This window comes from Vespula pensylvanica, chromosome 1 (genome assembly GCF_014466175.1).
Source record: "Vespula pensylvanica isolate Volc-1 chromosome 1, ASM1446617v1, whole genome shotgun sequence".
Classification (NCBI taxonomy): Eukaryota; Metazoa; Arthropoda; class Insecta; order Hymenoptera; family Vespidae; genus Vespula; species Vespula pensylvanica.
The window spans coordinates 11,864,341-11,888,614 of NC_057685.1; the positions used below are offsets into that span (position 1 = coordinate 11,864,341).

Genomic DNA, 24,274 nt, shown 5'->3' on the forward strand with positions numbered 1-24,274 from the left:
CGTGATTTTTAATAAAATTTTCAAAGATTATAATGATCTATTCTAAATGTGACTTATAATTTTTAAGCCGAACTATAACATTTTTTTTTTTAATTTTGTTTAATTTTGATAAAGGTTAGATGTATGTTTCAAAACGATTCCATCCCTCTCATTGCATGATTCAGGCAACATTGTGTTACTCGTCGATAACTTTCGCAGTAACACTATTCAATTTCAAAAATATCTGTTTTAAAAATTTTGTAAAATTATATCAACGTAAAATGAATTTTTCGATCATTAAATAATTCTTTAAACAAAATTCTATGTTTAGATTTAAAAAATTTTCTCAGTAATTATATTGACAGATTTATTGATCCTAAATCAAAGACCCGCAATAATTGAACGAAGTGATTCAACTGTACTTTCTTTTTCTACGTAGACGTACAACGAACTACGATCTCTATGATACGCAATAATAAAGTGTTTGTCCTCGGGGCTCCGACGAGATAATATGTGATTACCAATTTTTGTCAAGGCCTTGGCTTGATCAATCCCAGTTGACCAGAAGGACGATAGCGAGTTCGATAGCGAGCCGCGGTAAATGTTCGAGTGTTGGTCACACGAATGCATGCCTATGATTACTCATATTATTATTATTAACAGCTATATTTAAAATATCGACTTTGATTCACGTTAACTTGTTCAAGATATCAATATTGAACGTATTCAGTTGCGTTAACATTTTACATTAGAAATTTAAGATTATTTTAACGCTTGTTCGACAAGCGGTTTTAATGCAGATGTTATAAATTAGATCAATCCAATCTCAAATAGATCTTTAACACGAATACATCCTTACCTTTTTCATAGATCTTCGTTATAACTCAATAAAAAATCAATTACTCGAGATAAATAATCTATTCGACTAACAAATCTCTTATAATTCCATATAAATCGTATATAAAAACTTATAAATCTCTTAAAAAATTCGAAAATATTAAAACGGAATAAATGGATAACAAAAGTAAAATAGATATCGAAAAGTAAAAAGAAAAAGATATAAAAAGTTTCTTCATTGTATACAGTTTCCTTGTATTCCTATCCGATCGGGATCATTCAATGTTCGGTTTTACCGAGCATCTTATTATTTATCTTCGATTTCCTCCTCCTCGTCGTATTCACCTTCGTCTTCAGCCGTAGCTTCTTGATATTGTTGGTATTCGGATACCAAATCATTCATGTTCGACTCTGCTTCGGTGAACTCCATTTCATCCATTCCTTCACCGGTATACCAATGAAGAAAAGCCTTCCTTCTAAACATCGCCGTAAACTGCTCTGAGATCCTTTTGAAAAGTTCTTGAATGGCAGTGGAATTTCCAATAAAAGTCGCTGACATTTTAAGGCCACGTGGTGGAATATCACATACAGCTGTTTTTACATTATTCGGAATCCATTCCACAAAATAGGAACTATTTTTATTTTGAATATTAAGCATTTGTTCGTCCACTTCTTTCATCGACATTCTACCACGAAAAACAGCAGCAACAGTGAGATATCTTCCGTGTCTAGGATCACAGGCAGCCATCATATTCTTCGAGTCGAACATTTGCTGAGTCAACTCAGGTACGGTCAAGGCTCTGTATTGCTGATTACTTCGAGACGTCAAAGGTGCAAAACCTGGCATGAAAAAGTGAAGACGTGGAAAGGGTACCATGTTGACGGCCAGTTTTCTCAGATCAGCATTCAATTGTCCTGGGAATCTCAAGCAAGTAGTCACACCGGACATCGTGGCAGACACCAGATGATTTAGATCACCGTAAGTAGGTGTAGTTAGTTTCAAAGTACGGAAGCAGATGTCGTAGAGTGCCTCGTTGTCGATGCAGTAAGCTTGATCAGTGTTTTCAACGAGTTGATGAACGGATAATGTAGCATTGTAGGGCTCGACGACGGTGTCAGAGACTTTAGGCGATGGTACCACAGAAAAAGTGGTCATTATCCTATCAGGATATTCTTCGCGGATTTTCGATATCAAAAGAGTGCCCATGCCTGATCCGGTACCTCCACCCAAAGAGTGTGTCAGTTGAAAACCTTGAAGACAGTCGCAACTTTCTGCTTCTTTTCTTACTACGTCCAAGACAGAATCTACCAATTCTGCTCCTTCGGTGTAATGACCCTTGGCCCAATTGTTTCCAGCTCCTGATTGGCCAAAAACAAAGTTGTCCGGTCTGAAGATCTGTCCAAACGGGCCGGAACGTACAGAGTCCATTGTACCAGGTTCAAGGTCGACTAAAATCCCTCGAGGTACGTATTTCGGGCCGGAAGCCTCGTTGTAGTACACGTTGATTCGTTCCAATTGTAAATCCGAATCTCCATGATAAGTTCCTGTGTTATCGATACCATGTTCGTCGGAGATAACTTCCCAAAACTATAAATTAGTAAATATCGATTTTGTCATGTTGTTTAATAACGATCGATGAAATTGACGAAATGTTAAATCGAGGTTATATTTGATGTCAATTATACTCTATAAACGATTTGTGATCCGATTAGTATGTTTTACGATAAATTTCAGTGTCAGTGAAAATTTCAAGATAATGCTTTGGAATTTATAACAATGAATTATTATGATTTTAATGGTTTTAACGACAAACCTTGGCGCCAATTTGATTGCCACATTGGCCAGCTTGAATATGTACGATTTCACGCATTCTGAAATTTTGAACGAATCACTCTGAGGGATGAAAAAAGGAGGTGTTGAGCAAATCGAAGATGTTCTCTTCGAAAATGGTCCCAAAGATGTTCGATCGATAGGAAGCACAAGGAACGAATAGGTGTTGTGGAAATGACAGATTAAACACAAACAGACGACTGTTTGTTTCTCCTTAGCGACGGTAATTTAAAAAAAAAAGGATTCCATGGACGAAATGCGGCATGATTTGATTTGAGTTTTTGAATGATTTCACAACGGGTTATTAGATTTCTTTTTATGTATTCTCGCTTTAAGTATTACAAATGAAGAGTATCGAAAATAGCTCGTTCGTTCGACGATTTTCTCCTCGCATTGTAATTTCAATTTGGTCCATTCGATGTTGTAAAAAAGAAAGAATGTAAGGATAGTTTATCTTTCGTGCAGGTAATCGCTCTTGAAGCGACTTTCAAACGTTAAAAATTGTCCTTAAACGTTATAACTTATCACATTTCTTAATATGGACGAAAACGAAGAGCTATAAACGTAGTGTGAGTCGAAGTCCTTAATAAGAATTTTCCTTATTTATCGCGATGGCTGACTAATCATCTAACGGTCTATAATGTCTCTATACACATAAGTGACGAGTCGATGTCGTTAGAACGTTTTTTTTTTCTTTACGTTTACGTAGAAAAGTTTTTTGCTAATTATTAAATTATATATAAAAAAAGAATTCAATCGTCGAGCAATTCCGCGAATAAACCGAGTCATCCTTCGATTATTTCCAAGGATATTTACGATAAATAATAATAACTGCGGTTTTAATATTATATTATTATAATATCGCGAAGTTCCTCTAGTTCTTTTTCATTTTTTCTTTTATTTTATTGAACGTACGATCTCAGTTCACTCTTTCTGAAAACAAAAGACATCTTTGTATCGAAGATGATTGACAAATCAATCGATCCCTTTGTAATGCAGAAACGAAAATTATGACAGGCACACGGAACAGACTTTACAAATGAAACGCATTATATAACATAAATGAAAAAATAAATACAATGCGTGTGCCTATACCGAGGCAAATTATAATACGAAGTTGTAGGAAGCTTTTTGTCCTTTCAGGAATAACGAAAAAAAAAGAAGAAAAAAGGAAAACGTCCTCATTGTATTTTTCTCAGACGATCTATCTCTTCGTTCGACGACTCAGATATTCTTTCTACATCGTCCTTTTCCTTTTCTACGTCATCCTTTATCGGTTTCGTTAATTCCGCTTCTTGACTTTCCTTTTCTGCTTCCACGATTTTTGTTGCCGCCGAAATTCTTTCTGGTTTTCCGTTTACCAGATATCTAAGCGGCACAGATTCTGATTTTCTTTTTGCGTCTTTCCTAAAAGAAAAAATATACCGATTTTATATGTCATCCGAACGTATTATTAAAAAATATATTAAAAAGATTGTGTCACAAAACGTACAATTATACTATATATACTACAACACATATACACACGATGATCCTAATTATTTACATAATTAAAATAATGATCTACATGGACGATTAAGATATACGAAGTTGTCCAAGTCTAAAAATTATTACGTATTTGAATTTGTACGATTAAAGTTAAATACAATAATTTCTTTAAACAATCCAAGATGTCTGGGAATATATTTTAAATTCAAAAGATACTTAATTATATTGTTGCATTATCTAAGTAAATAAATCATCTCGTACAAACACATTCGTTAGAATAGACACTAACTTTGGTATTATTGGACAGGACCAAAGTTTGAAATCGGCGCCAAAGAGTTCACCTTCCTCGATCGTTTGTGGCAAGTGTATGTTGAGTGTTTCCGGAAGGAAAACGGACGTGAGAGCACCGGCTACACTCAAGGAACCCATTATGATCAATGGTAATACCCTGGAGTAGTTAGCTAGATGAACGATGTAAGGAAAGGTGAGTAGGCCGATACCAGCGATGAAAGAAGCGATTCCCATCGCTTGTGACCTCAGCACCGTTGGTAAAAGTTCACCAACGAACACGTAAAAAACGGCGAAGGACGCTGCGATGCCAAATTTTCCAATCATCGCCAAGCATACCGTCACCCAGACAGCGTCTACTGTGACAGAGGTCAACGAGTGTACACTGTTCATTGAGAAAACCTGGTTTTTAAATTTAATTATAGAAGGATGTACCTTCGGGCACGAACATGCAAGAAACGCAGGCAACTCCACCTAGGAGCATTGTTAAACACAGGACCCATCGTCTACCCAATCTGTCCATGGCGTACCACGTGATCACGTATGATGGGATTTCCACAATTCCACCTGTAAGATCGATTCGAACAATTTTTTTAAATGATCTCTATAGAAATTACTCATTTATTTTCAAGGTATTACGAAATAGATTGAATTTGTTAATCATGTATTTATTGTCTATTAGAATCTTATCAGCCTAACAGATTCCAATAATTAGATAATCATTAGATTGATTCATAAATAAGTGCCGCTTTATTGTAATCGATTTTTTACTTCTAACAACAATCATTTATGAATCAACACAATAATAACTGTTTAATTATTCTAATCTATTAGGCTCTGTTAAATAATTTTTTAATTAAATCTATGACTCGATAAGAAAGAGTATATTATGATTTTAATGAAATAATTCTTAGAAAAGAAGCTTCTCGATATCATCTATACTCGATCTGTGTATTATATATCGAACTTTTTACTTAGAACGTCACTTATTTTATAACTGAATCATCTAATAGTTTTGTAATTGTTGGAATTGATTAAATTCTTCAATTGAATAATTTATGATAATCAAATAAAATGGTTAGATCTTATTTGATAAGCAGAAGTATTTCAATACTTGATTATCTCTAAATAAGAAAATTTACTTGATAACAAATGATAGAATGTAACGACGAAGCATCCAGAGCATCGTTCGGGTGTTGATTCTCGGTGAACCCCTTTGTACATTGCTCGGTACGTTCACCGTTTAGATGGGTTCGCGTCCATTTCAATCAAGTGTCGGGTACGCGTGTGTCGTCGTTGAAGACGCTATCGCATTATGCAGGCAACATCAGCCGCAATAACGTATGATAAAAACATATTTACAGGCAGACCGCTGTCGTCATGATAACGAGCACGATCGTATATCAAGGATGAGTTATCGAGAAAAGAGCAATGTTGATATCAATACCGATGAAGAAGGCCAGGTAATCGGAGACCCCAAGGTTCGTCGTATTGTAGGATAATCCATTATAGACGACAGCATTCGCAACCCAATCGAAAGCAAGAATAAAGAATTTCTTTCTAATATTTGGATTCCTGATGAGGTCCATCGGTGTTGCGGAAGGTGGTGGCGACCTGTCTTCCCCTTCAATATCTAGCACAACGTTTCCAGTGTTCTTGCCGTTGCAAGAAATACCTTGTCTCTTCATTATCTCAACCTGGAAACATCGTAAACGTCTACGAAAAATGTCTGACGATCTTTGGATTGCTTATTTGAAGTGAAGATCAAGATCGATAAGTGCTGATTCTCAAAGAGTTTTAATTTGCTTTTTTTTCTATCTTGGTATTACCTCCATTTGCCTCAGAAAGTTGGATGGTACCGTTCTGCCATTGACTTTGGCCATGTGCTGAACGATCACCTCTGCTTCGTCTATCCTGTTTTTGCTTAGAAGCCATCTTGGAGATTCAGGAATGATCCAGTAGTAACTGAAGAGAAGTACGAAGGGTACCGATGTGGCTAATGACAATGTGTACCAATGCCTTAACAAATAACCCTGGAAAGAAGATGCAAGTAATGTTTTAACGTTTACTTATTCATTTAACGTTAGGTTTATTCATTTACTTCAAAAGATTTATGTACGCTCGTCGAACGTTTCAATCAACGAGACGTTCTTTGGAACGATCGTAAATCTTGGTAAGATTGTTCAGTAATTTTATTATCTGTTTTTGATGAATTCACGTTTTCAAGTTTAACGAGTTGAGATTTTGATTATCTTTTCTTTTTCATGAAGTAATACTTAGAATGGAAATAATTAACGTTACACGATTAACAATAACGAATATTCATAACAATAATAAAAATTCATTTTCAATGTATTTCAAAACTTACCAGAAGTGCAAGAAGACACATTGCACTAGCGAAAAACATACAGATCACCATACCAGCAAAAGTCCTATATCTTGGACCCATTAATTCTAAAGCTAGAAATACAAAGTATATCAAATAATAATTGTGTTGAATAGAATATACCAGGGACAATTATTTTTATTACCAAGTATAAAAGGTATCTGATAAATAGCAGGAAAAAAGAGGCCGTTCACCGTCCTCAACGCCGTGTAGATAACATAGTTGGGACTGAAGCTTGTGGCAATCGAGAAGATAACTTCTAAGAAGAGAATGGCGAATATGGCCGTTCTTCTACCCCATTTGTCTGCGATCCATCCAAAGACAACGTTACCAAAGAGGCTCCCAACATAGAAAAATGTCGTTGACGTTGAAGGCCACCAACTGTTGTCACATACCAGGTCTAGCTATGTGGATGCACGATGCTGTTAAAATCCTGACTCTAACGTATATAGTAATCAGCTGATTAATTTCTTTTAAGATATATTTCATCCAAATGTTCGATCAACTTTTAGACATTTAATGTTCTAGACATTTAACGATTCGTTATATTTTATTGTAAGTATGTATGTATGTATTTACTGATTAAGTTTTAATGGCAGATTAGTTTGTTTTTATTTTACGAAATATAAGTATCAAAGACTCTAGTTATCATGCATGTAATGTGACTGCAAAGAGGACACGAGTTATTGACCCTTATAATTTCGTAATTTTTTTCTCTTGCATATGGTGTAACATACCCGTATGTTAAGAGCCTATTGCTATAAAATAAATGATAGGACTAGTTCTATCACTTTTTTGCTGAAATATTGAAAATATTGGATAGGTTCAATATTCGACGGATTAAAAACGATCAGTAAGTAAATCAACTATATTCTTGAATGAGCTTTACAACTCATGCTTTAAGTATTGATCAGAAATTCGTTTAACAAAAATTTCTAGTATAGACGTGTTAACCACAGTTTGTCAACAGTTTGAATTAGTTTAACGATACTATTGTCTCTTATTTGCGATAAATACATATACGAACATGCATGTATACGTATAATCATGAACATTTCATCTAATTAACAAAACATTGTCATAATTTAACCGTGCCTAGATTCTCATAATAAAGCAAATACTCACTCACGATCATATTCGATACTTATTTAATTACATTTCTTTCCTACAAAATCCAATGTCAAAATTAATAAAAAGCAGAAATCAAATGGATAACATATTCTCTTCTGTTCATTGTTATTATTACATATTATTAAATAATCCTTAATAATCCTAATCAACTTAATTATACTTTTTCTTAAAATATCCAAAATCGAGTATCAAAAATAATACAAAACAAACAATCAAAAATCGTTATATCATTATTAATAATCCTGAATTCCATTATTTAAAGATTATTAACAAATAATCATGTATTGTAGTTTTCTTTTCATGTGTACATTTATTAACAAGATTGAAAAGTTACTGCACGAAAATATCCACGATAGAAATGAAAGTGAGTCATCTTGAACGAGCAAAGCTTCTAAGAAGGATTCAAAGTATAAAAAGAGAATGGAGTAGGCACACGTGTGAACTCGATCGTCACACGCATCGTCATTCGTCGATCGTCAACGCGGCGTAACGCTGTGATTCGTGGCGATTCGTGGAGAGTCAAAAGAGAGAAAGAGAGAGAGAGAGAGAGAAAGAGAGAGAGAGCGAAAGAGAGAGGTTGATGATGCGAGGGTGGAGTGGGGGATGGTTCTCTCTTCAATGGCGTCTGTTCGGCTCGCGCGTGCACGCGCGCTCGAAAGCTCGATAGATGATCGCGGTGTCGTCGACGCCGTGTATGCGTGTGTGTGTGGGTGTGTTTCTTTGTGTGACTGTGTCGGTAGGCTCCCACAGTGAGAGGTGTCCATCACCCTCCGTTGACAGGAGGAACGTGCCTCGGCCGCTACCTCGCTGACCCCTCGCCATCGACCTTTCCAAACTCCCTATTGTCCTTCTCGCTAAACTCGATCGACTCTTTCGCGGCTCGCACGTTTGTACGCCATCGTTTCTTCACGTAACTCTCTTTCTCTTTTTTTCTTTTTCTCTTTCTTTTTCTCTCCCTCTCTTTCTTTTTCTCTCTTTCCTTTTCTCTCTCTCTCTCTCTCTCTCTCTCTCTCTCTCTCTCTCTCTCTTTGTATCTTTCTTTTTTTCTCTTTCTTTTTCTTTTGATATTTTAGTAAGACTATTTTCTTGTCAATTGGTTTATCAATTAGTTTAGTTAATCTCCTTGATTCAGGTTCTCCTATGTATTCAGATATTTCAAAAAGAAATTTTACTAGATAGTTATTCGTTTATTGTCTGTAACTAAGTTATTGAATTATCAAGTATAGTATAGTGATACTTGATTATTTGTTTTGTATTAATCTTGACATTTGATTTTTGATGTTTCAGGGAAAGTGTAATTTATTTGGTATCAAGTATTAATGGTTTATAATAATGTTTAATCGTGACAATGAAAAAGAATAAGTTATCTATTTGATCCTTTGCTTTGTATTATTTGTAATGTTTTAGGAATAATTGTAATTAAATTACTGTCAAATATTAACGATATTTAATAATATATGATAATAATAATGATAATGAATACGAACGAGAATCTGCTTGATTCTTTGTTTTGTATTAATTTTGACACTTATTTTTGGACGTTTTAGCAAAACATTTAATTATATAGATATCAAGTATATTATATGATAAATATAAAATCGCAAGGTATTGACGATATTTTATAATATCAAATAAACATATATAACATATAATAATAATAATAAGCTATCTCAAGTATGTCCCTTCAATTATTAAATAGATTTTTGTATTATAACAAAAGTATGGTCTCTATTATCAAATAACATTTTTACAAGAAAGAGAAAGAAAATTCTTTCTTCTCTCTTAATCCAAGAAGGACGATCAACGTTGTTCACGAAATATAACACGCTCTTTCCTGCATTCGCAGTTTCAAGCAAAGAATATCATTTTATTCGTCGGTAAACATATTCAAATAAGCCAAATCTTAATTGAGTGTCTATTAGACCCCAGCAAATAAAGTTTCCCGGTGGGCGTTAATGGGTTTAACACGAACTTTGATTTAAGCAAATTGCCACTCACGGACTTTTAATGTCTGCGTGAAACGCAAAAGGTAAATTGCGTCGGGAAGACAGGAGCACTCGCGTATAATAATATGCTATTGAATTATTGTCAAGGGCAACGTACGCGAGTACACGTAAAGGACGATGGGATATGATGTACACACGTAGATTTTATCACCCTGACACACTTCGAAAATTTTATTGATTTGACCGCGAGTAGGTATATCATAAGGCGATCCCCATGAAAATGTGTCTCTATAGATTACGTACTGATCATGATCAATACTCTCAAAATATGACATATATCTACTTTGTTAGGTGTCCGCAATGTTTGTGATTAAATTACTAATAATTCTCTGTATCTTCTTAAATTCTCTCTGTAAATTCTTAAAAAACGAACTTCACTTCTAAGTTATTTGATATCCTAAGATATCGAAGAAGCTTAGAAAGGAAGGGAGAAAGAGAGAAGAAAGATCTCCAAGATGACCGATACGTCAAAATGACGTTTCGCGTGGGTTGGTCTGTCTCTGAGCATTGCTTCCGATCCGATGATTTATTATTGTACTCGATTTAGGAGGTTCGCTTTAACTACTTCAGCCAGCACGACACTGCGGAACGGGTCATTGTCTTTTCCGTGTGTCGACATGTGGCCGGTAAACTCACCGAATGACGACTTACAAGTTCTTTCTATATACCTTCCAATATTCCATTATAAGTTTCCAAGAAATATAACAAAATTGATATTGATTCGAAAAATATAAATATTCAATCACAATTATTAAAAATTAATTAAGTTAAAAACTCACAACAATGATTAATCGTTACGAGTAATTTCGTGCAAAAATCATTTAAAGTATAAGCATTCGTCAAATTGGTTTCAATCAGCACAATCACGTACGTACGTTAATAAAATGGTCGGAATGTAGAAAAGTGTAAATTGTTGCACAACTCGTCGTTTCTCGCAAACGATATTTTATTGGATTTCGTAACCGATCTCAACTTACAATTAGACTTAAACCGATCAATTGCACCTTGGTCATTTTTCTTTTCGTGTTTCGAAGGGATTGACGAACGAGTCAAGTTGATCGTTGTTAATTAAGACGATTAATGTTTCGTTTCGATCGTTTTCCAATGCGGGAAGGAAGAAAGCGATGCGTTTAACGTTACGAAGGGGTGGTTAACGTATCACGAAGCACTTTGTGCGGTAGAAAGTGAGAGCGATGAAGAACGGAAAACGGAAGGACAGGATTTGCCTCGATGGCTCTTTGCGTCATGTGTCTGCGTAAATCCGGAGCGTGTAAATACGCGGTAATATACCCTCTGCATTGCTAGAGCCGGTAGGAGTTAGCGCTAGCAAATTCACCTACCACGAACTGGAACAAACGGCCCCATTTTTTTTAAACGATCCATTTAAAAAAAGAAAGAGAAAGCGTTCCTTCGAATTTCATTCATCAACGCTGATACATTTGATCTATATAATAGAGCAATTAACAAATGTTTTTTAATCTTCATTGGTTAAACGTAAAGAGTAAATGTGCACTCATTTAATTAAAAAAATTAAGACTTTTATAAATGTTTCTAGAGGATATCCTCTTTTTCCGATGTAAAGCATATTATTGGATAAATAATATATATATATATATATATATATATATATATATATATAAAACACATCCCCCTCCCTGCTCCGAATTGTTCTCGATAAGAATCAATATTTTTCTTTTTTATTTAATAATTATATTGCAATAGAGAAAAGATATAGAGAAATGATTTTCATCGAAATGATTCAAGGACGAATGTTAAATTATCAGTTGTTATTTCTACGAAAAGGAGTATCTAACGAAAGTTTAAAATTGGCGTCTAGCAGTCTGGCTGCTATGGCAAAGCAGTATCGCGCGAAATATGTGGGGACATATACCCTCGACATAGGCAGAGAGTAGTAAGCAGCGTTGTGCGAGGCGTTTGATGTTACATATCACATGACCGGATGCGGGGGTAGGTAAATTGGTCGGCAATTGCTGACGCCACCAGAGCTGCAACCTATCGGCCAGTCACTCTGTTGCTCATCAACCTTGTTCACCTGTTGACATTCTTTCTCTTTCTCTCTATCCTTCATTTTTCTTTAGAAATTTCCTTTTCATAGCTTTTCATTCATTTCTACGATCCATTAGAAATTCCATCTTCGACGTAATCTAACGTTACACGTTGCTTCTTCTAAGAATCATTTGTGCGTTCGTGAATGTCATTGACCACCTGTTGAGTTTTATATCGATCTTACTTTACTTCTGTGCCTTTCTCTTTTATGCTATTATTACCATCCAGTGACATATGTTTTTAATGTCGGGATTGAAAGAGCTATTATTTGGATCTTTAAAATATCTTTAAGTTATGTTAAACAACATTTAAAAATCATTATCTATTCATTGGCTAGTACATACACATATTGGTAATTATCTTTTTATACTGATTCGTGAATTGTTCATGTATAATTTTATAAAAAATGTATCGTGAGAAAATAATAATTAGTATATAAAATATGTAGAAATTGGATCGTATGTGCAACGATGTTTTCTTCTTTCAATTTTGTGCGAATATGAGAACGGTGCAGTTGGAATAATTGATTCCATCTTGACATTTAGAAAATATCTCTATCTTTTGAACTTTGGCGATCACGCAACAAAAAACGAAATAAAGAGAGAGAGAGAGAGGGGGGGGGGGAGAGAGAGAAGGAGAATAGTCGTAGATCCTCGACCCCGCGAGTTATGTTTCTCGTTGCGCTAATAGCTTGTAGCCACCGTGTGTTGTCTAATTGCGACAACTTAATAACCGCGTTAATAGACACTTATGAGACGTGGCCATGTGACCGCGAACTTTTCTCAAGCATGGAGTTTCTCAAAATGTATCTACGTATTTAAATGCACAAGATATGATCAAAACAACCTTATTTATTCTCCCTTTATTATTATTTCTCATTTGCGTTTTAATATCTCGTTTGAGGTAGGAGGAGCTTAAATAAATGTTACAAATTCGCATTAATTTAATGATTCGTCATTTCAACGAGCTTATTTGTTCTCGTCTCGTGACATGAAGTTAAGAAAAATGAAAATATTTATTTAACGAGCAACGAATGTTTTAGTGTATCATTATGATTAATTAATTTGTATAATTATCATTAGATCGAGCGAGAGCGAAATAATTTATCGATAATTTACGAATATCTAGAACGATGTTCAATGATATTTACGAGAAAAATATAGTACAATGAAGCCAAAGGCCAAGGCAAAGTAGGTCGTGAAACCCGACGCTCTACGGAGAAGAAATTTGACGTTGACAATTACCGAGACGTGGTAGGAGTATTATGCAAATAGCATGACTGACCAACGACGAGAAACCAAGTAAGAAGCAGTCAACCAACTTCATCTCACAATTTTATATTTACCATGATGTACCTTCATAAAATATAACGACAATCATTTAATAATGAATGGTCTAATGACCATAATCTAAAAGGGTTGACTACTCAATTAATAAATTATTCTTCGGATTAACTCGTTAGTTGTCGTTAATCGAGATTACTTAGTATTACGCTTACTCAGAAGATATAAATGTTACCTGGAAAGAACAATTACTGAGGATTTCAGAGAAAACTTATTCACTCCGATTAAAAAGGATATCCTTTGTAAAATTTACATGCCATGAAATCGAAAAAAGGAAACGAAAGAAATTTCGAATAAAAGAGAGAAAGTCAAGTTTACCTCTGTGACGAGGGTGCTGTCATAATCCTTGTTATCATAAATCCAACCGTGTTGGCATTTGTTGACTGGCCAATGAGGATCACTGACAGGAGGTGGTGGTAATCGGTTTGTGGGATGAAAGGAAGATGTCGAGGAAGGCGACGTGGTCGAATGCGAATCCATCGTGTTGCTAGAATTTTGCGATATCCCACGTTGCAACCACGATTCGATGATCTCTGTATAATTGACGTCGTACATTTGACATTTCGAATAAACTCTCCTACCGTCCGACTTCATGGAGTATGGTAAAGATAGAGCCTTCTTTTCTTCCAAGGTCATCAGGCCCGTCAAGTTCTCCAATTCTGGTATTTTGCACCAGTGTTCTGGTGAGGCACTCACGAATACCTAGTTAGAAATATTTAAAAGATTGTTCTAATTCTATTAACTATGTTATTTTTTCAAACGATTTTAATCATTAATTTCAATCGTTTATTATAATCTTCAATCATAATCTTCTAAAAATGTAATATCTACAACCATTTTGTTAACATCTTATATCGTTAAAAATAATTTGTTTATTCGTTGTACGTTGCAATCGCCCGCATATATTCTTATTTTGAATTTTCCCACGTAAATCTTTGATCTTTGCTAAATCAAAGGAAGTAGAAACTCTTTAAGAGATAGATAGATAAATCTCTCACACGGGATAGTTTATTAAACGATACGATTATATCTCTTGGTTGCATGCGACCGATCGATGAAGCTCTTTGAAAGCATGCAACGTCTGATGCAGCTGTGCAAATAAATATTGCTACTACCTAAAAAAAACATTAGCATTCGTCGGCACGTTTCAAATATCGTATGCGTCGATGAGACGATTCTAATTCTAGTTTGTGTCTCGAGGAACGAGATTCGTGCTTGAGTGACGACTATTGGAAAAAGGCTATTCGCGTCTGCAAGTTTTCTTCTTTTTGTTATTTATTCATTGTTCATTATACTCAAAGACGAGAAAAATAAAGAGGAGAATCTTTCGAAAAATTCCCGATGACTTTCACGCTTAAAAGTTTGAAAAAAAATCTCATTCTATTTAGGAAGATGACGTAATTTTATATTTATCGAATATAATAATAAAATACTCTTTGCGTCCTTTTTTATTTGATGAAAGATGTATACATCATTATTTAAAGATTAATCGAGAAATGATCGAACCTGTAAACGTTATCGAAGATACAATTAAAATAAATAATTTAGGAAATGCGAATAGAAAGATGATTTATGACGAGTATCATTCATTTTTTGTATCTATATATTTTAATTACGATCGGTTTATATACAAAGATTTATATAAAATGGTATAGTTGCGAATTGTCGGTCGAAATTTAAGGAAAAATGTAAATATATTTTCCAGCTAGTACACGAACTAGAACATATACAACTGTATGTACAACGTAGACGCATGTGATCGATATGGTCTATTCGATATATCGAACTATATTTAGCTTGGAAGCATTTCCTTCGACGTAGATTAGGATATTTAACATCGCTTACGTAAAAACACTAATAATATCAAGCTTGGATATTAACGGTTGGATTGATTGAGGGCAAATCAGATATTGTTCGATGGGCGATGGTAAAATCGCTCGGAGTTAAATTAAAAAGAAAGAAAGAAATCATCGTTGATTAATAAAAGATTCTATTTTCATTTCATTTGCTAGAGAAATATTCAAATGCAAATGAAGTATAAGAAAATTTAAACTTGACGTTTTATATATCACGTTGTACGATAGCTTAGACACATTATATTAAAATATAAAACAAATTTACTTTATATCGAAACAATATATGAAGATCTTACGGCTGAGAATAAAAAGAAAAAAAGCAAAAAGAAACAAAAAAGAGTAAGGAAATTAATCGATCAAATTTGGTATACAAAATCAAATCATCGAAATAATCGAATTTGTACGATCGATTATCAAACAAAATGATTAATACAAAATAAAAAAGAAGTTATAAATGAGGGTACTTACCTGCGAGAAGGCCAGGAAAGCAGCCGGAAGGGTTGCAGGTATACATAGGAGATAATACATGATGTTCTGATATCGGCCCTTCTCTCCCACGTGTAAAAGCACCTCGTCAAAGTCGATCGAGCTCATCTTTCCAACGCTGCTGGCACTCCGTCGCGCTTCAACAGCGTCAGTGTGACGGTGACGACGACGACGACGACGTGGACAACGGCGAGGATAGCTCGGCACGATGAGACGTGGTTCACGTGGTGTCCCTTTGAATTACACGGCATGACCGCCGTAGCTCATCCTCATACCGAAGATGGCCACACGATTCGAACAATTTTCCTTTTTCTTTTTTCTTTTTTCCTTCTCTCTCCCTTCTTCTTCTTCTTCTTCTTTTTTCTTTCTTTTTGTTTTGTTTTTTTTTCTTCAATATCTTCTCTGTCGAGAAGGAAACACACTTTTTTCAGCTTCTTTTGAAAGCACTCGCTATAAAAAAGTCGAGCGAACCTCTCGAATTTACAAAAAACTTCAAGTTCCTTCGAAATCTCTCTTGCCTTTTATCTCTCATTTCGAATTCGAAGAAAAATCAAACTTTTATACTCTTTTACCAAGAATTTAAAAACCCGTGGGAAGCTTCGAACGCTGTTAGCTATCACGTCCGATCAGTGCTCGGCCTCGTCTACTTTCGAGACACTCTTCTTCTACGGAAGAACGAACGTATCTTCTTCTTCTTCTTCTTCTACTTCTTGCTTCGAGACGACGATCTACGAACAAACGTCGATCGATTCTCATTCTCCCATAATCCACTATCTTCTCTTTTACTTATTTCTATCGACAATACCCACCCTGATAATCTCAACACGTAACAACGAACCGAACATCTCGTAGAGAATTCGAAATTCATCAAAGAAAAAATTAATCCCTTCCTAGATCGTCTTCACTAACGAATTATGATGCCGTATTTGAGAATGCACTTCACACTCACCAAAAAGAAAAAAAAGGGAAAAAAACGAACAAATAAAAAGGAAACACAATTAATTCTAATCTCAACGTAAACTCACCGACTGCTTTAATTAGGAGAAAGGAAGGTCACTTCGGTCACTTTTGCTTTTTCTCACTCGCGATATCTCGCGATATGTAATTCGCGACTGACTGAGCTTTAAGCTTGGTGAATTAAAATGTTGTCGAGGTCGTTCTCATCTTTCTCTTTCTTCCTTTTGCTCTTCTTCCTCCTCTCCTTCTTCTTCTTCTTCTTCTTCTTTTTCTTCCTCTTCCTTTTCCTCTTTTTCGTCGTCGTTGTCGTTGTTGCACCGCTTCCACGTGTCGGATATATGCAAAGGTAGGTATATATATAATGAATGTATATATATATATGTGTGCGTGTGTGTGAGCCTGTGTGTCTGTGTATGTGTAAGAAAAAATCGAGCTTGAAGGATCGAGAGGTGCGCGCGCACACGCGCTAAGGATCTCGAGTTAAAACGAAGTCGATTTCCGATTGATGCCGAGTCAAGAGCCGAGCTGTCCTGTTCGCACAATGATCAAAAAACGCGTGCATCTCTTTTTATACGTAAGAGGCGTCTATAAATCAACCATTACCGGAGAAGACCGACACTCTTCTGATTCTCTCCTGCATCATCTTCGATGACGTTGTCTCGGTGGCTGTCGACACCCACCACCACCACCACCACCTCCACTACCACCTTTTTCTCCTCTTTCTCTTCCTCCTCCTTCTTCTCTTCGTTCCTCACTTCCAACGTAAGCAAAGCCCGTCCGTCGCTCTTCCGCTTTTCTGAAAAGCAAATCGTCCTTTTCCTATGTTTCTTTGATCGTTCGACCGGCTGATCAGAGGTACTCTACTCTATAAACCTATTTTTCTACGATTCTTACAACCCTCATCTACTCTTTCTCTCTCTCTCTCTCTCTCTCTCTCTCTCTCTTTCTCTCTCTCTCTCTCTTTCTCTCTCTCTTTCTCTCTTTCGCTCTTTCTGCTTCTCTTTCTATTTCTTAAGCATTTCATTTTAATGTCAGGTAAAAGAGAAAATCCTGAGATCAACAAATTTTGTTAATTAAGAATTTCAAAGCTTTCTAATTGCGTGAATCCTTTTGAAAAATGTATTATTTTTTTTTTAAGTATAAGAATAATCTAATTATTTTATATATTATAATTAGGTTGGAAATATAAAATTGTTTGATAAACTTTATTGTAAACTTTATTGCAGATTTACGTAAATGTATGATATACGACGTTTGATCTACACAATATTGCAGTGAATTTTTTTCCTACAAAATATTATGGAAGATACTGGTTGGTTATATCAATTTGCTTAATTTAAACTTTCAGAGATATCGTTTTATCAATCGACGAGCATTTTACATCAAGGAACAAAATAACTTCAAGTTTTTAAAGTATCTATGTTATTGAGTCTAATGTCAATAATTGTACACGTATTTTGAACATTGTGCTATACAAATTAATACTTTTGTCAGTTTTCATTTTCTTTGATTGAACATTATATAAAGGATCAAGATTTACAATGCTCATAGATCTAATTTACAATACGCAATAAGAATTAAAGCTCTTGGCGAGAGATAAATCGTACAATCAATCATAATTGCACGAACATTTTTTGTTCACACAAATGAAAATACCAAAAGACATTAAAAATTAAAATTTTAATTAAAATTAAGCTTGAAAAAGAACTCTTTGATCTGACGTAAATGAAAACGATTTTATTTATCAATCTTAAAAAAGAAACTTATATCTAAGATCGAGTTACCATTCGTAAATATTAATCGTAAATGCGTATGAATGCGTCGCAAATTAGAGAGGTTTCTAGTGCGTGATTCGCACTCCGTTTATATGGTGTGTGTGTATATATATATATATATATATGTATCTATGTACAGACCTCTACGCCTTTTTATTGTTTTCATTTAAAACTCGACTCGCGTGTGTGTCGCGTGGACGATTCTAATACGAGCTACGACGACTATTAAGGAGAATCGAAAGGGGCAACAAATGGTACTATAATTTTTCTTTCCTTTTAATGTAATCGAAAATTAATAATAATTATATCGAAATTATCTTTCATATATTCATAATTATCATATATACACGCGCACACACTCATACATACACACGCGCGAAAAGAAATATGTATTTTAATGAAAAAAAAATACGATAGAATTTTTACGAATTTTTTACTCCTTTTTTCATATATATATTTTATTATATATATATATCTTTTTTAAAGAACGCAATTTTCTAATCATTCAACCGAAATTTTAATTCTTCCAGAGAGAGAAAGAGCGAAGCGTTGCGAAACCGTAGCCAGCTAATGCGAAGTGATAATGTAACCCTCCCTCTATCATTCATTTAAATGGCTCCTATCTGTTCGTCCGCTTCGCAAATATTATTTGCTGGCACAATATCTCCGAACGTAATGAATTTAATGATCATCGATAAGTAGCGAAAAGAGAAAGCTTAGATAATTTAGATAGGTTTAAGTAGAAAAATGCGTTGATTGATCGATAATTTTTATCTATTCGAATATGTTTTTCATTTAATATTATATTTTTTTATCATTTCGAAATGAAACTTTATTTTTATCGTAATAAATCTTAAATTTTCTTTCTAGTTTAATTAAAGATTAGAGATTTTAATTTCATTTTTTTATTATTTTGAAATTAGATTGTTTTATTCGACGACCGTATCAGTGAATTTTGTGAGATATTCATACAAGGAAGAAATCGTAGCAGGTTGTGTAATTTGCCAGGCGACTGTGCCAAATGCATAAAATCAAATCAAAGTGAACGAACTTCCGTCTAATTTTCAACGTTCTCTAACTTTCCTACTATATCGAATTATTAAATTATCCTATCGTCATTCTAATACATTATAAGAAGTTTTTTATTTATCTACATTTTTATTCTTATTCCAGTCATTTATCATTGTTCATAATTGCTACAAACGAAACTAATTTGATGATAATATGTTTACTTACTTAATAAAATATACATCTTAATTTTTATTTATCTTATCTGATTATTTATCTTGAGAAAAAAGAGAATATAATCATTTCAAAAGTATTTTTCATTCGTAAAGATTTAAGCTCACAATGAGAAAACATACCTCGAAAGATCTTCGAATGTTGTTTCTATAACGATATGAAACATCGATTAATTAAATAAACAAAACTATTGTTGTTAGAAACAATTCATTCTTTCATAGATTATGAAATTTTATTATGCATAACTTCCTTTTAGCTTTCATTTCTTATCGATCAAAAATGTAATAAAAGAAAGAAAAAGAGAGAGAGAAAGAAAAAGAAAGAGAGAGGGAGAGATAGAAAGAGAAAATCTATGAATACAAATAGTAAAAAACTCGAGAGATAAGACGCGAGTGCACGTAGAATTGCAGTGAGACTGAAAAGTGCATAGCGAGATGGATACAACTCAATGCATTGGTGCATTCGTGTGCATGTGTATATGTATTTATGTATTTGTATGTATGTATGAGTGACACAGAAAGATAGAAGAAGAGGAAAGAAGAATAAGAAGATTCCTTGCTGGTAGACTTTAAATTAAGACTGTCACGATATCGCCGATGATTTAGACGTTTAGCTATAAGTCCGCTCGTTGTTTTACGTCAAAGTTGCGCAGTAATAATAAGAACGTGGTCAATGTTAAAAAAAAATTAATCCATTGGGAGCAAACGACCGTGCAATATTTCTATCGTAATTAATGCTCGTAGTAATATTTCCAAATGATATCGGTTGTATCTACAAAGATATCATATCACTCGGTCTATTAAATAAATATAGACGCAATTGATAATATTAGAGGAAAAACAACAATATTATTGTTGAATCTAAATTATCATATTTATTCAGTCATATTCTCTTTATATTGAAGTTAGTCGTTAAATAATTGTAGATGATATTGATATTTAATTAAAAAAATAAATGGTGATAATGATAAAATTTCCACTACGATTAGTGAGTTTGATTAATTCAACATTTTTCAATTGAAAAAATGTTTACTGACACGATAAATATCGTTTATCAGAATTTTCCCATGTTTTTTTTTTTATCAATGTGTTCGTTCTAAATCAACGCACGAAAATGAAAGTTTCATCGTCATGAATGATTACATAAAAATTATTATGATATCCTCTGTTTGTTTATTACTTTTCGTTGCGTTATTCTGATAAGAAGTGTCAACGATTTACATTTTACGACGATTTCAAGAAAGATCTTGATGGATTTGCAAAGAGATATAATAAGCGAATAACAAGAGAAAGAAAGAAAAATTATATAAACAGAAGATTATTAAAAGATAAGTGGAGAGACATAACTAAAAGAGATGACGTTGTTCCTTTCTATATCTTTCTATTTTTAATTTAACAAAGAAACTGAATACTTTGTTAACTATCTTTACTGAAGAATCTTTACAATAGAAATGTATGCAGAAAATTCATACTTTTATATATTTTTTGTTAAAATAAAAGATATATAAAGAAGAAATCTAGCGAAATAAAAATTTTTATAGTACGAATATAATTTAATAGATAATATGAATAGAATTTAATTTCATTCAAAATTTCTATTTAACTCGATAGAAAAAATTAACAAAGGATATTATGTATGCATACATACACAATTTGTGTTTATGTGTGTATTTATGTGCGATGTTCATTCGACGTGATCCAAGCAAAAATGTTTTTGGCTCTAATTGCACTTTTATATATTGTAGTATTATAAGTGTATGTAGCAGTAAATAAAAATATTCATCTTATAAATACGTTATTGTTTTCGTTGAAGTAATAATGACTATCATTATCACATATATTCTTCACTAACCAATTTATAATATGTATGTATACATATATACGAAAAATACCCATTGACACAGACAAAATACATCTGCACAGCTCCGTGGTTGCAGTGGGACTACCATTAGCTCTAGTATCACATTTAAATATATATATATATATATATATATATATATATATATTATTATTATTATTATTACTAATAATAGTAATAACTCGGAAATAGCAGAAATGGTTCAATACTAATAAATTTCTCTGCGTATATGTTTCCACATGATATATCTATCTTTATCGCTAATATTGTTATCTCTAACGTGAACGAAAATAGGATGAATTTAAGCACTTTGTTGATAGAGAAATATCTCAATATTGTAGCTGTGTAGTAAAAAATAAAAATAAAATTTTAAAAAGCATGGAAGTATCGGTCTTATACCGATAAATTTTTAAACGAAAACTTGCGAAAAGAATGTTTTCATTGTTTCTTAATCATTAATGAAACTTGTCAGCGGTATCGACGAACATCTTTTCTTGAAATATAAAAAATTTCAAGGAAGAGAACAAAGAGGTACTTCGTTATTTCGTTATTTTCATTTAAGAAAAATACGAAATAGTCTTAGTGATCCTCATTCGAGGAGGACTAACCCTAAACTCCGGGTCGCGGCAACGCGAATGTGCTCTCGTGCACGCGTGCACTCTCATTGTTCGTTAGAATTACGAGTGACGTCACGGGTGCAAACAATGTCATCCCACTTCGCACGCCTTCGCCTCTCTCTCTCTCTCTCTCTCTCTCTCTCTCTCTATCTCTATCTCTCTCTTTCTCTCTTTCTCTCTCTTCTAATTCGTTTCGTTTGCAATCTCTCTGTTTAACTTCTTCTCGCTTTTTTATCCTTATTTACTCATCTAGTACAGCGTGGACAGCTCGTCTAGATATTTTTCCTTTTCTAAGAAATCGCAACTTCTAATCGTTTTTCTCAGTAAGAAAAAAAGAAAAAAAAAAAAAACGTAGAAGAAAAATACGAGATCTAAATGCGTATTATTGCACATACATCTCACGAAATTCTAATGTAAATGATTTTTCTTCTGATAATATGTTATTCTCTTTTCTTCTTTTTATTATTAATCAATGAACATAATCAATTAATGAGAGAAACCTTGACAAAGTATCGATATGTCAATTTTGTATATACTTCGTCAAAATTTGTTTGTCCTGTATGAAGAAGAAGGAATATTTTAAGCAATTTGGAATATTTAAAGAGAAAAGAATTTATTTTTCAATACCTGCTTCGCGTCTTAATAGACCACCACGACCACCACAATCAACAATACCACCACTACCTATGGTGTCTCTCTTTCTCTTTCTCTCTCTCTCTCTATTTCTCGTGGTCCTCCTCCTTCAGGCGGAGCTTCTTTAGCGTGTGGTCGCGCGCGACGCTAGCAGAAGCTATCGCGGTATATTGTACAACCGGCGCTACTATACGACGAGTCGCACGTACGCGCGTACGCGCACGCATTTAACGCGGCACTCGGAAGTTCGGTGGAAGCCACGAACACTCTTCAGCGAATCAATCGAATCACTGCACCGTCCAACATCCGGCTACCTCCGTGTTGTCTCAACGTATCCGTCAGAGCCTTCCTCTTTCTCTTTTTCTTTTCCAACGATTCTCTTAAAAATCACTTTTTTCACCCCTTAACTAAGTCAACCCTCCGAGAAATCTTCAAAACTAATTCGTGCCACCGTACTCCTACATATATCCTCTTCTTCTTAAACGCGTTTACTTGATCCCAGCCACGTGGTACCAACCACTCTCCGCTAACAACCCTTACCTTCTTCTCTCTTTTTCTTTTTTTCTCTTTCTCTCTGTCTCTCTTTCTTTCTCTCTCTTTCTTTCTCTTTCTTTCTTTTCGTGAACAAAAAAGTCACGGTGGCACCAGCTAAAAGGAGCAAGTAGCCTCCATCGCGAACTGAAACTGAAGCAACGGTGTCGCAAGGGGTCCGTGGTATCCCGTCCTCCTATCTATCATTTCGAGGCCCCCTCTCGTACCCTCTCTCTCACTCCCTCTCCATCTCCTCTCTCCCTCGATCGTTCATATTCTCTCTCTCTCTCTTTTGTGACTCACGATGCTATGTCCTCCTTCTCTTTTCTTCTGTCTCCCTCTCCTTTTCATTCCTCGCCATCGACACATCCTCTCCTCCCTCCCCCTCTCTCACTCTCTCTCTCACTTGCTCTTCCCTCTTCTGTTGGCCCTCATCGCACCGACACGCTCGACTATCTCGACTATTAATATAAAAGGGGGTTCCTCGACACTCGCCGCCCGGTAATTGTGCGGCAAGCCGAGTACGGAGTACTATCGCCGATTTAGATTTCCACGCTGGGCTTGGAACCCTTTCTCGTGTCCCACCACAAACCTAGATCGTAGTAACCACTCTCTCTCTCTTTCTCTCTTTCTCTTTCTCTCTCTCTCTCTCTCTCTCTCTTTTTACTTGACCTTTGATACCTTCTTCTTCTTTTTCTTTTTCTTCTTCTTTTTCTTCTTCTTTTTCTTCTTCCTTTTTCTTCTTCTTTTTTTTCGGTCATTTTTTCTTGCCACCTTTCGATCAACTGGAAGTCTCTTCCACTCCAATCACAATCATTCTAATACATTGTTGTCAGTCTCTTATTCTTCTTCTATCTTTCCTCTCTCGGAAAGTAATGAAGACACAAGATGAATTAAAGATGTGTAAGAGGGTAGAAGGAAATGTTACCGATTATGGGACCATGTAATTATTTTTTACTGTAGT

General features: G+C 34.5%; 2 protein-coding genes across 6 annotated transcripts; both read right to left on the bottom strand.

The window, feature by feature from the left end:
- Positions 1 to 1,123: 1,123 nt before the first annotated feature.
- Positions 1,124 to 2,806, bottom strand: LOC122635090 (tubulin beta chain-like). The gene is made up of 2 exons (XM_043824896.1): positions 2,631 to 2,806; positions 1,124 to 2,404 (listed from the first exon to the last, which is right to left on the bottom strand). Exons 1-2 carry the CDS (start codon positions 2,685 to 2,687, stop codon positions 1,124 to 1,126), a joined length of 1,338 nt encoding a protein of 445 aa, XP_043680831.1. The 5' UTR covers positions 2,688 to 2,806.
- Positions 2,807 to 2,948: 142 nt separating this feature from the next.
- LOC122635056 (organic cation transporter 1-like) lies at positions 2,949 to 23,476 on the bottom strand. 5 transcript variants are annotated; one of them, XM_043824829.1, is made up of 11 exons: positions 22,774 to 23,476; positions 16,724 to 17,451; positions 15,681 to 16,426; positions 13,675 to 14,058; positions 6,955 to 7,213; positions 6,792 to 6,883; positions 6,253 to 6,456; positions 5,871 to 6,120; positions 4,859 to 4,990; positions 4,425 to 4,779; positions 2,949 to 4,054 (listed from the first exon to the last, which is right to left on the bottom strand). In XM_043824829.1, exons 3-11 carry the CDS (start codon positions 15,804 to 15,806, stop codon positions 3,829 to 3,831), a joined length of 2,028 nt encoding a protein of 675 aa, XP_043680764.1. In that variant the 5' UTR covers positions 15,807 to 16,426; positions 16,724 to 17,451; positions 22,774 to 23,476; the 3' UTR covers positions 2,949 to 3,828. The 5 variants fall into 5 exon arrangements, with proteins under 5 accessions (XP_043680764.1, XP_043680755.1, XP_043680772.1 ...); XM_043824820.1 differs by having other exon boundaries at positions 16,508 to 17,451; XM_043824837.1 differs by having other exon boundaries at positions 15,681 to 17,468.
- Between the last annotated feature and the right edge of the window lie 798 nt (positions 23,477 to 24,274).

Coding starts and splice junctions, on each gene's coding strand:
- LOC122635090 (XM_043824896.1), bottom strand. CDS start 2,687: ATGCGTGAAATCGTACATATTCAAGCTGGCCAATGTGGCAATCAAATT. Junction 2,405..2,630: donor GCAATCAAATTGGCGCCAAG/GTTTGTCGTTAA, acceptor ACTAATTTATAG/TTTTGGGAAGTTATCTCCGA.
- LOC122635056 (XM_043824829.1), bottom strand. CDS start 15,806: ATGAGCTCGATCGACTTTGACGAGGTGCTTTTACACGTGGGAGAGAAG. Junction 6,884..6,954: donor TCAGATACCTTTTATACTTG/GTAATAAAAATA, acceptor TTGTATTTCTAG/CTTTAGAATTAATGGGTCCA. Junction 4,780..4,858: donor TTGCATGTTCGTGCCCGAAG/GTACATCCTTCT, acceptor CTGTCACAGTAG/ACGCTGTCTGGGTGACGGTA.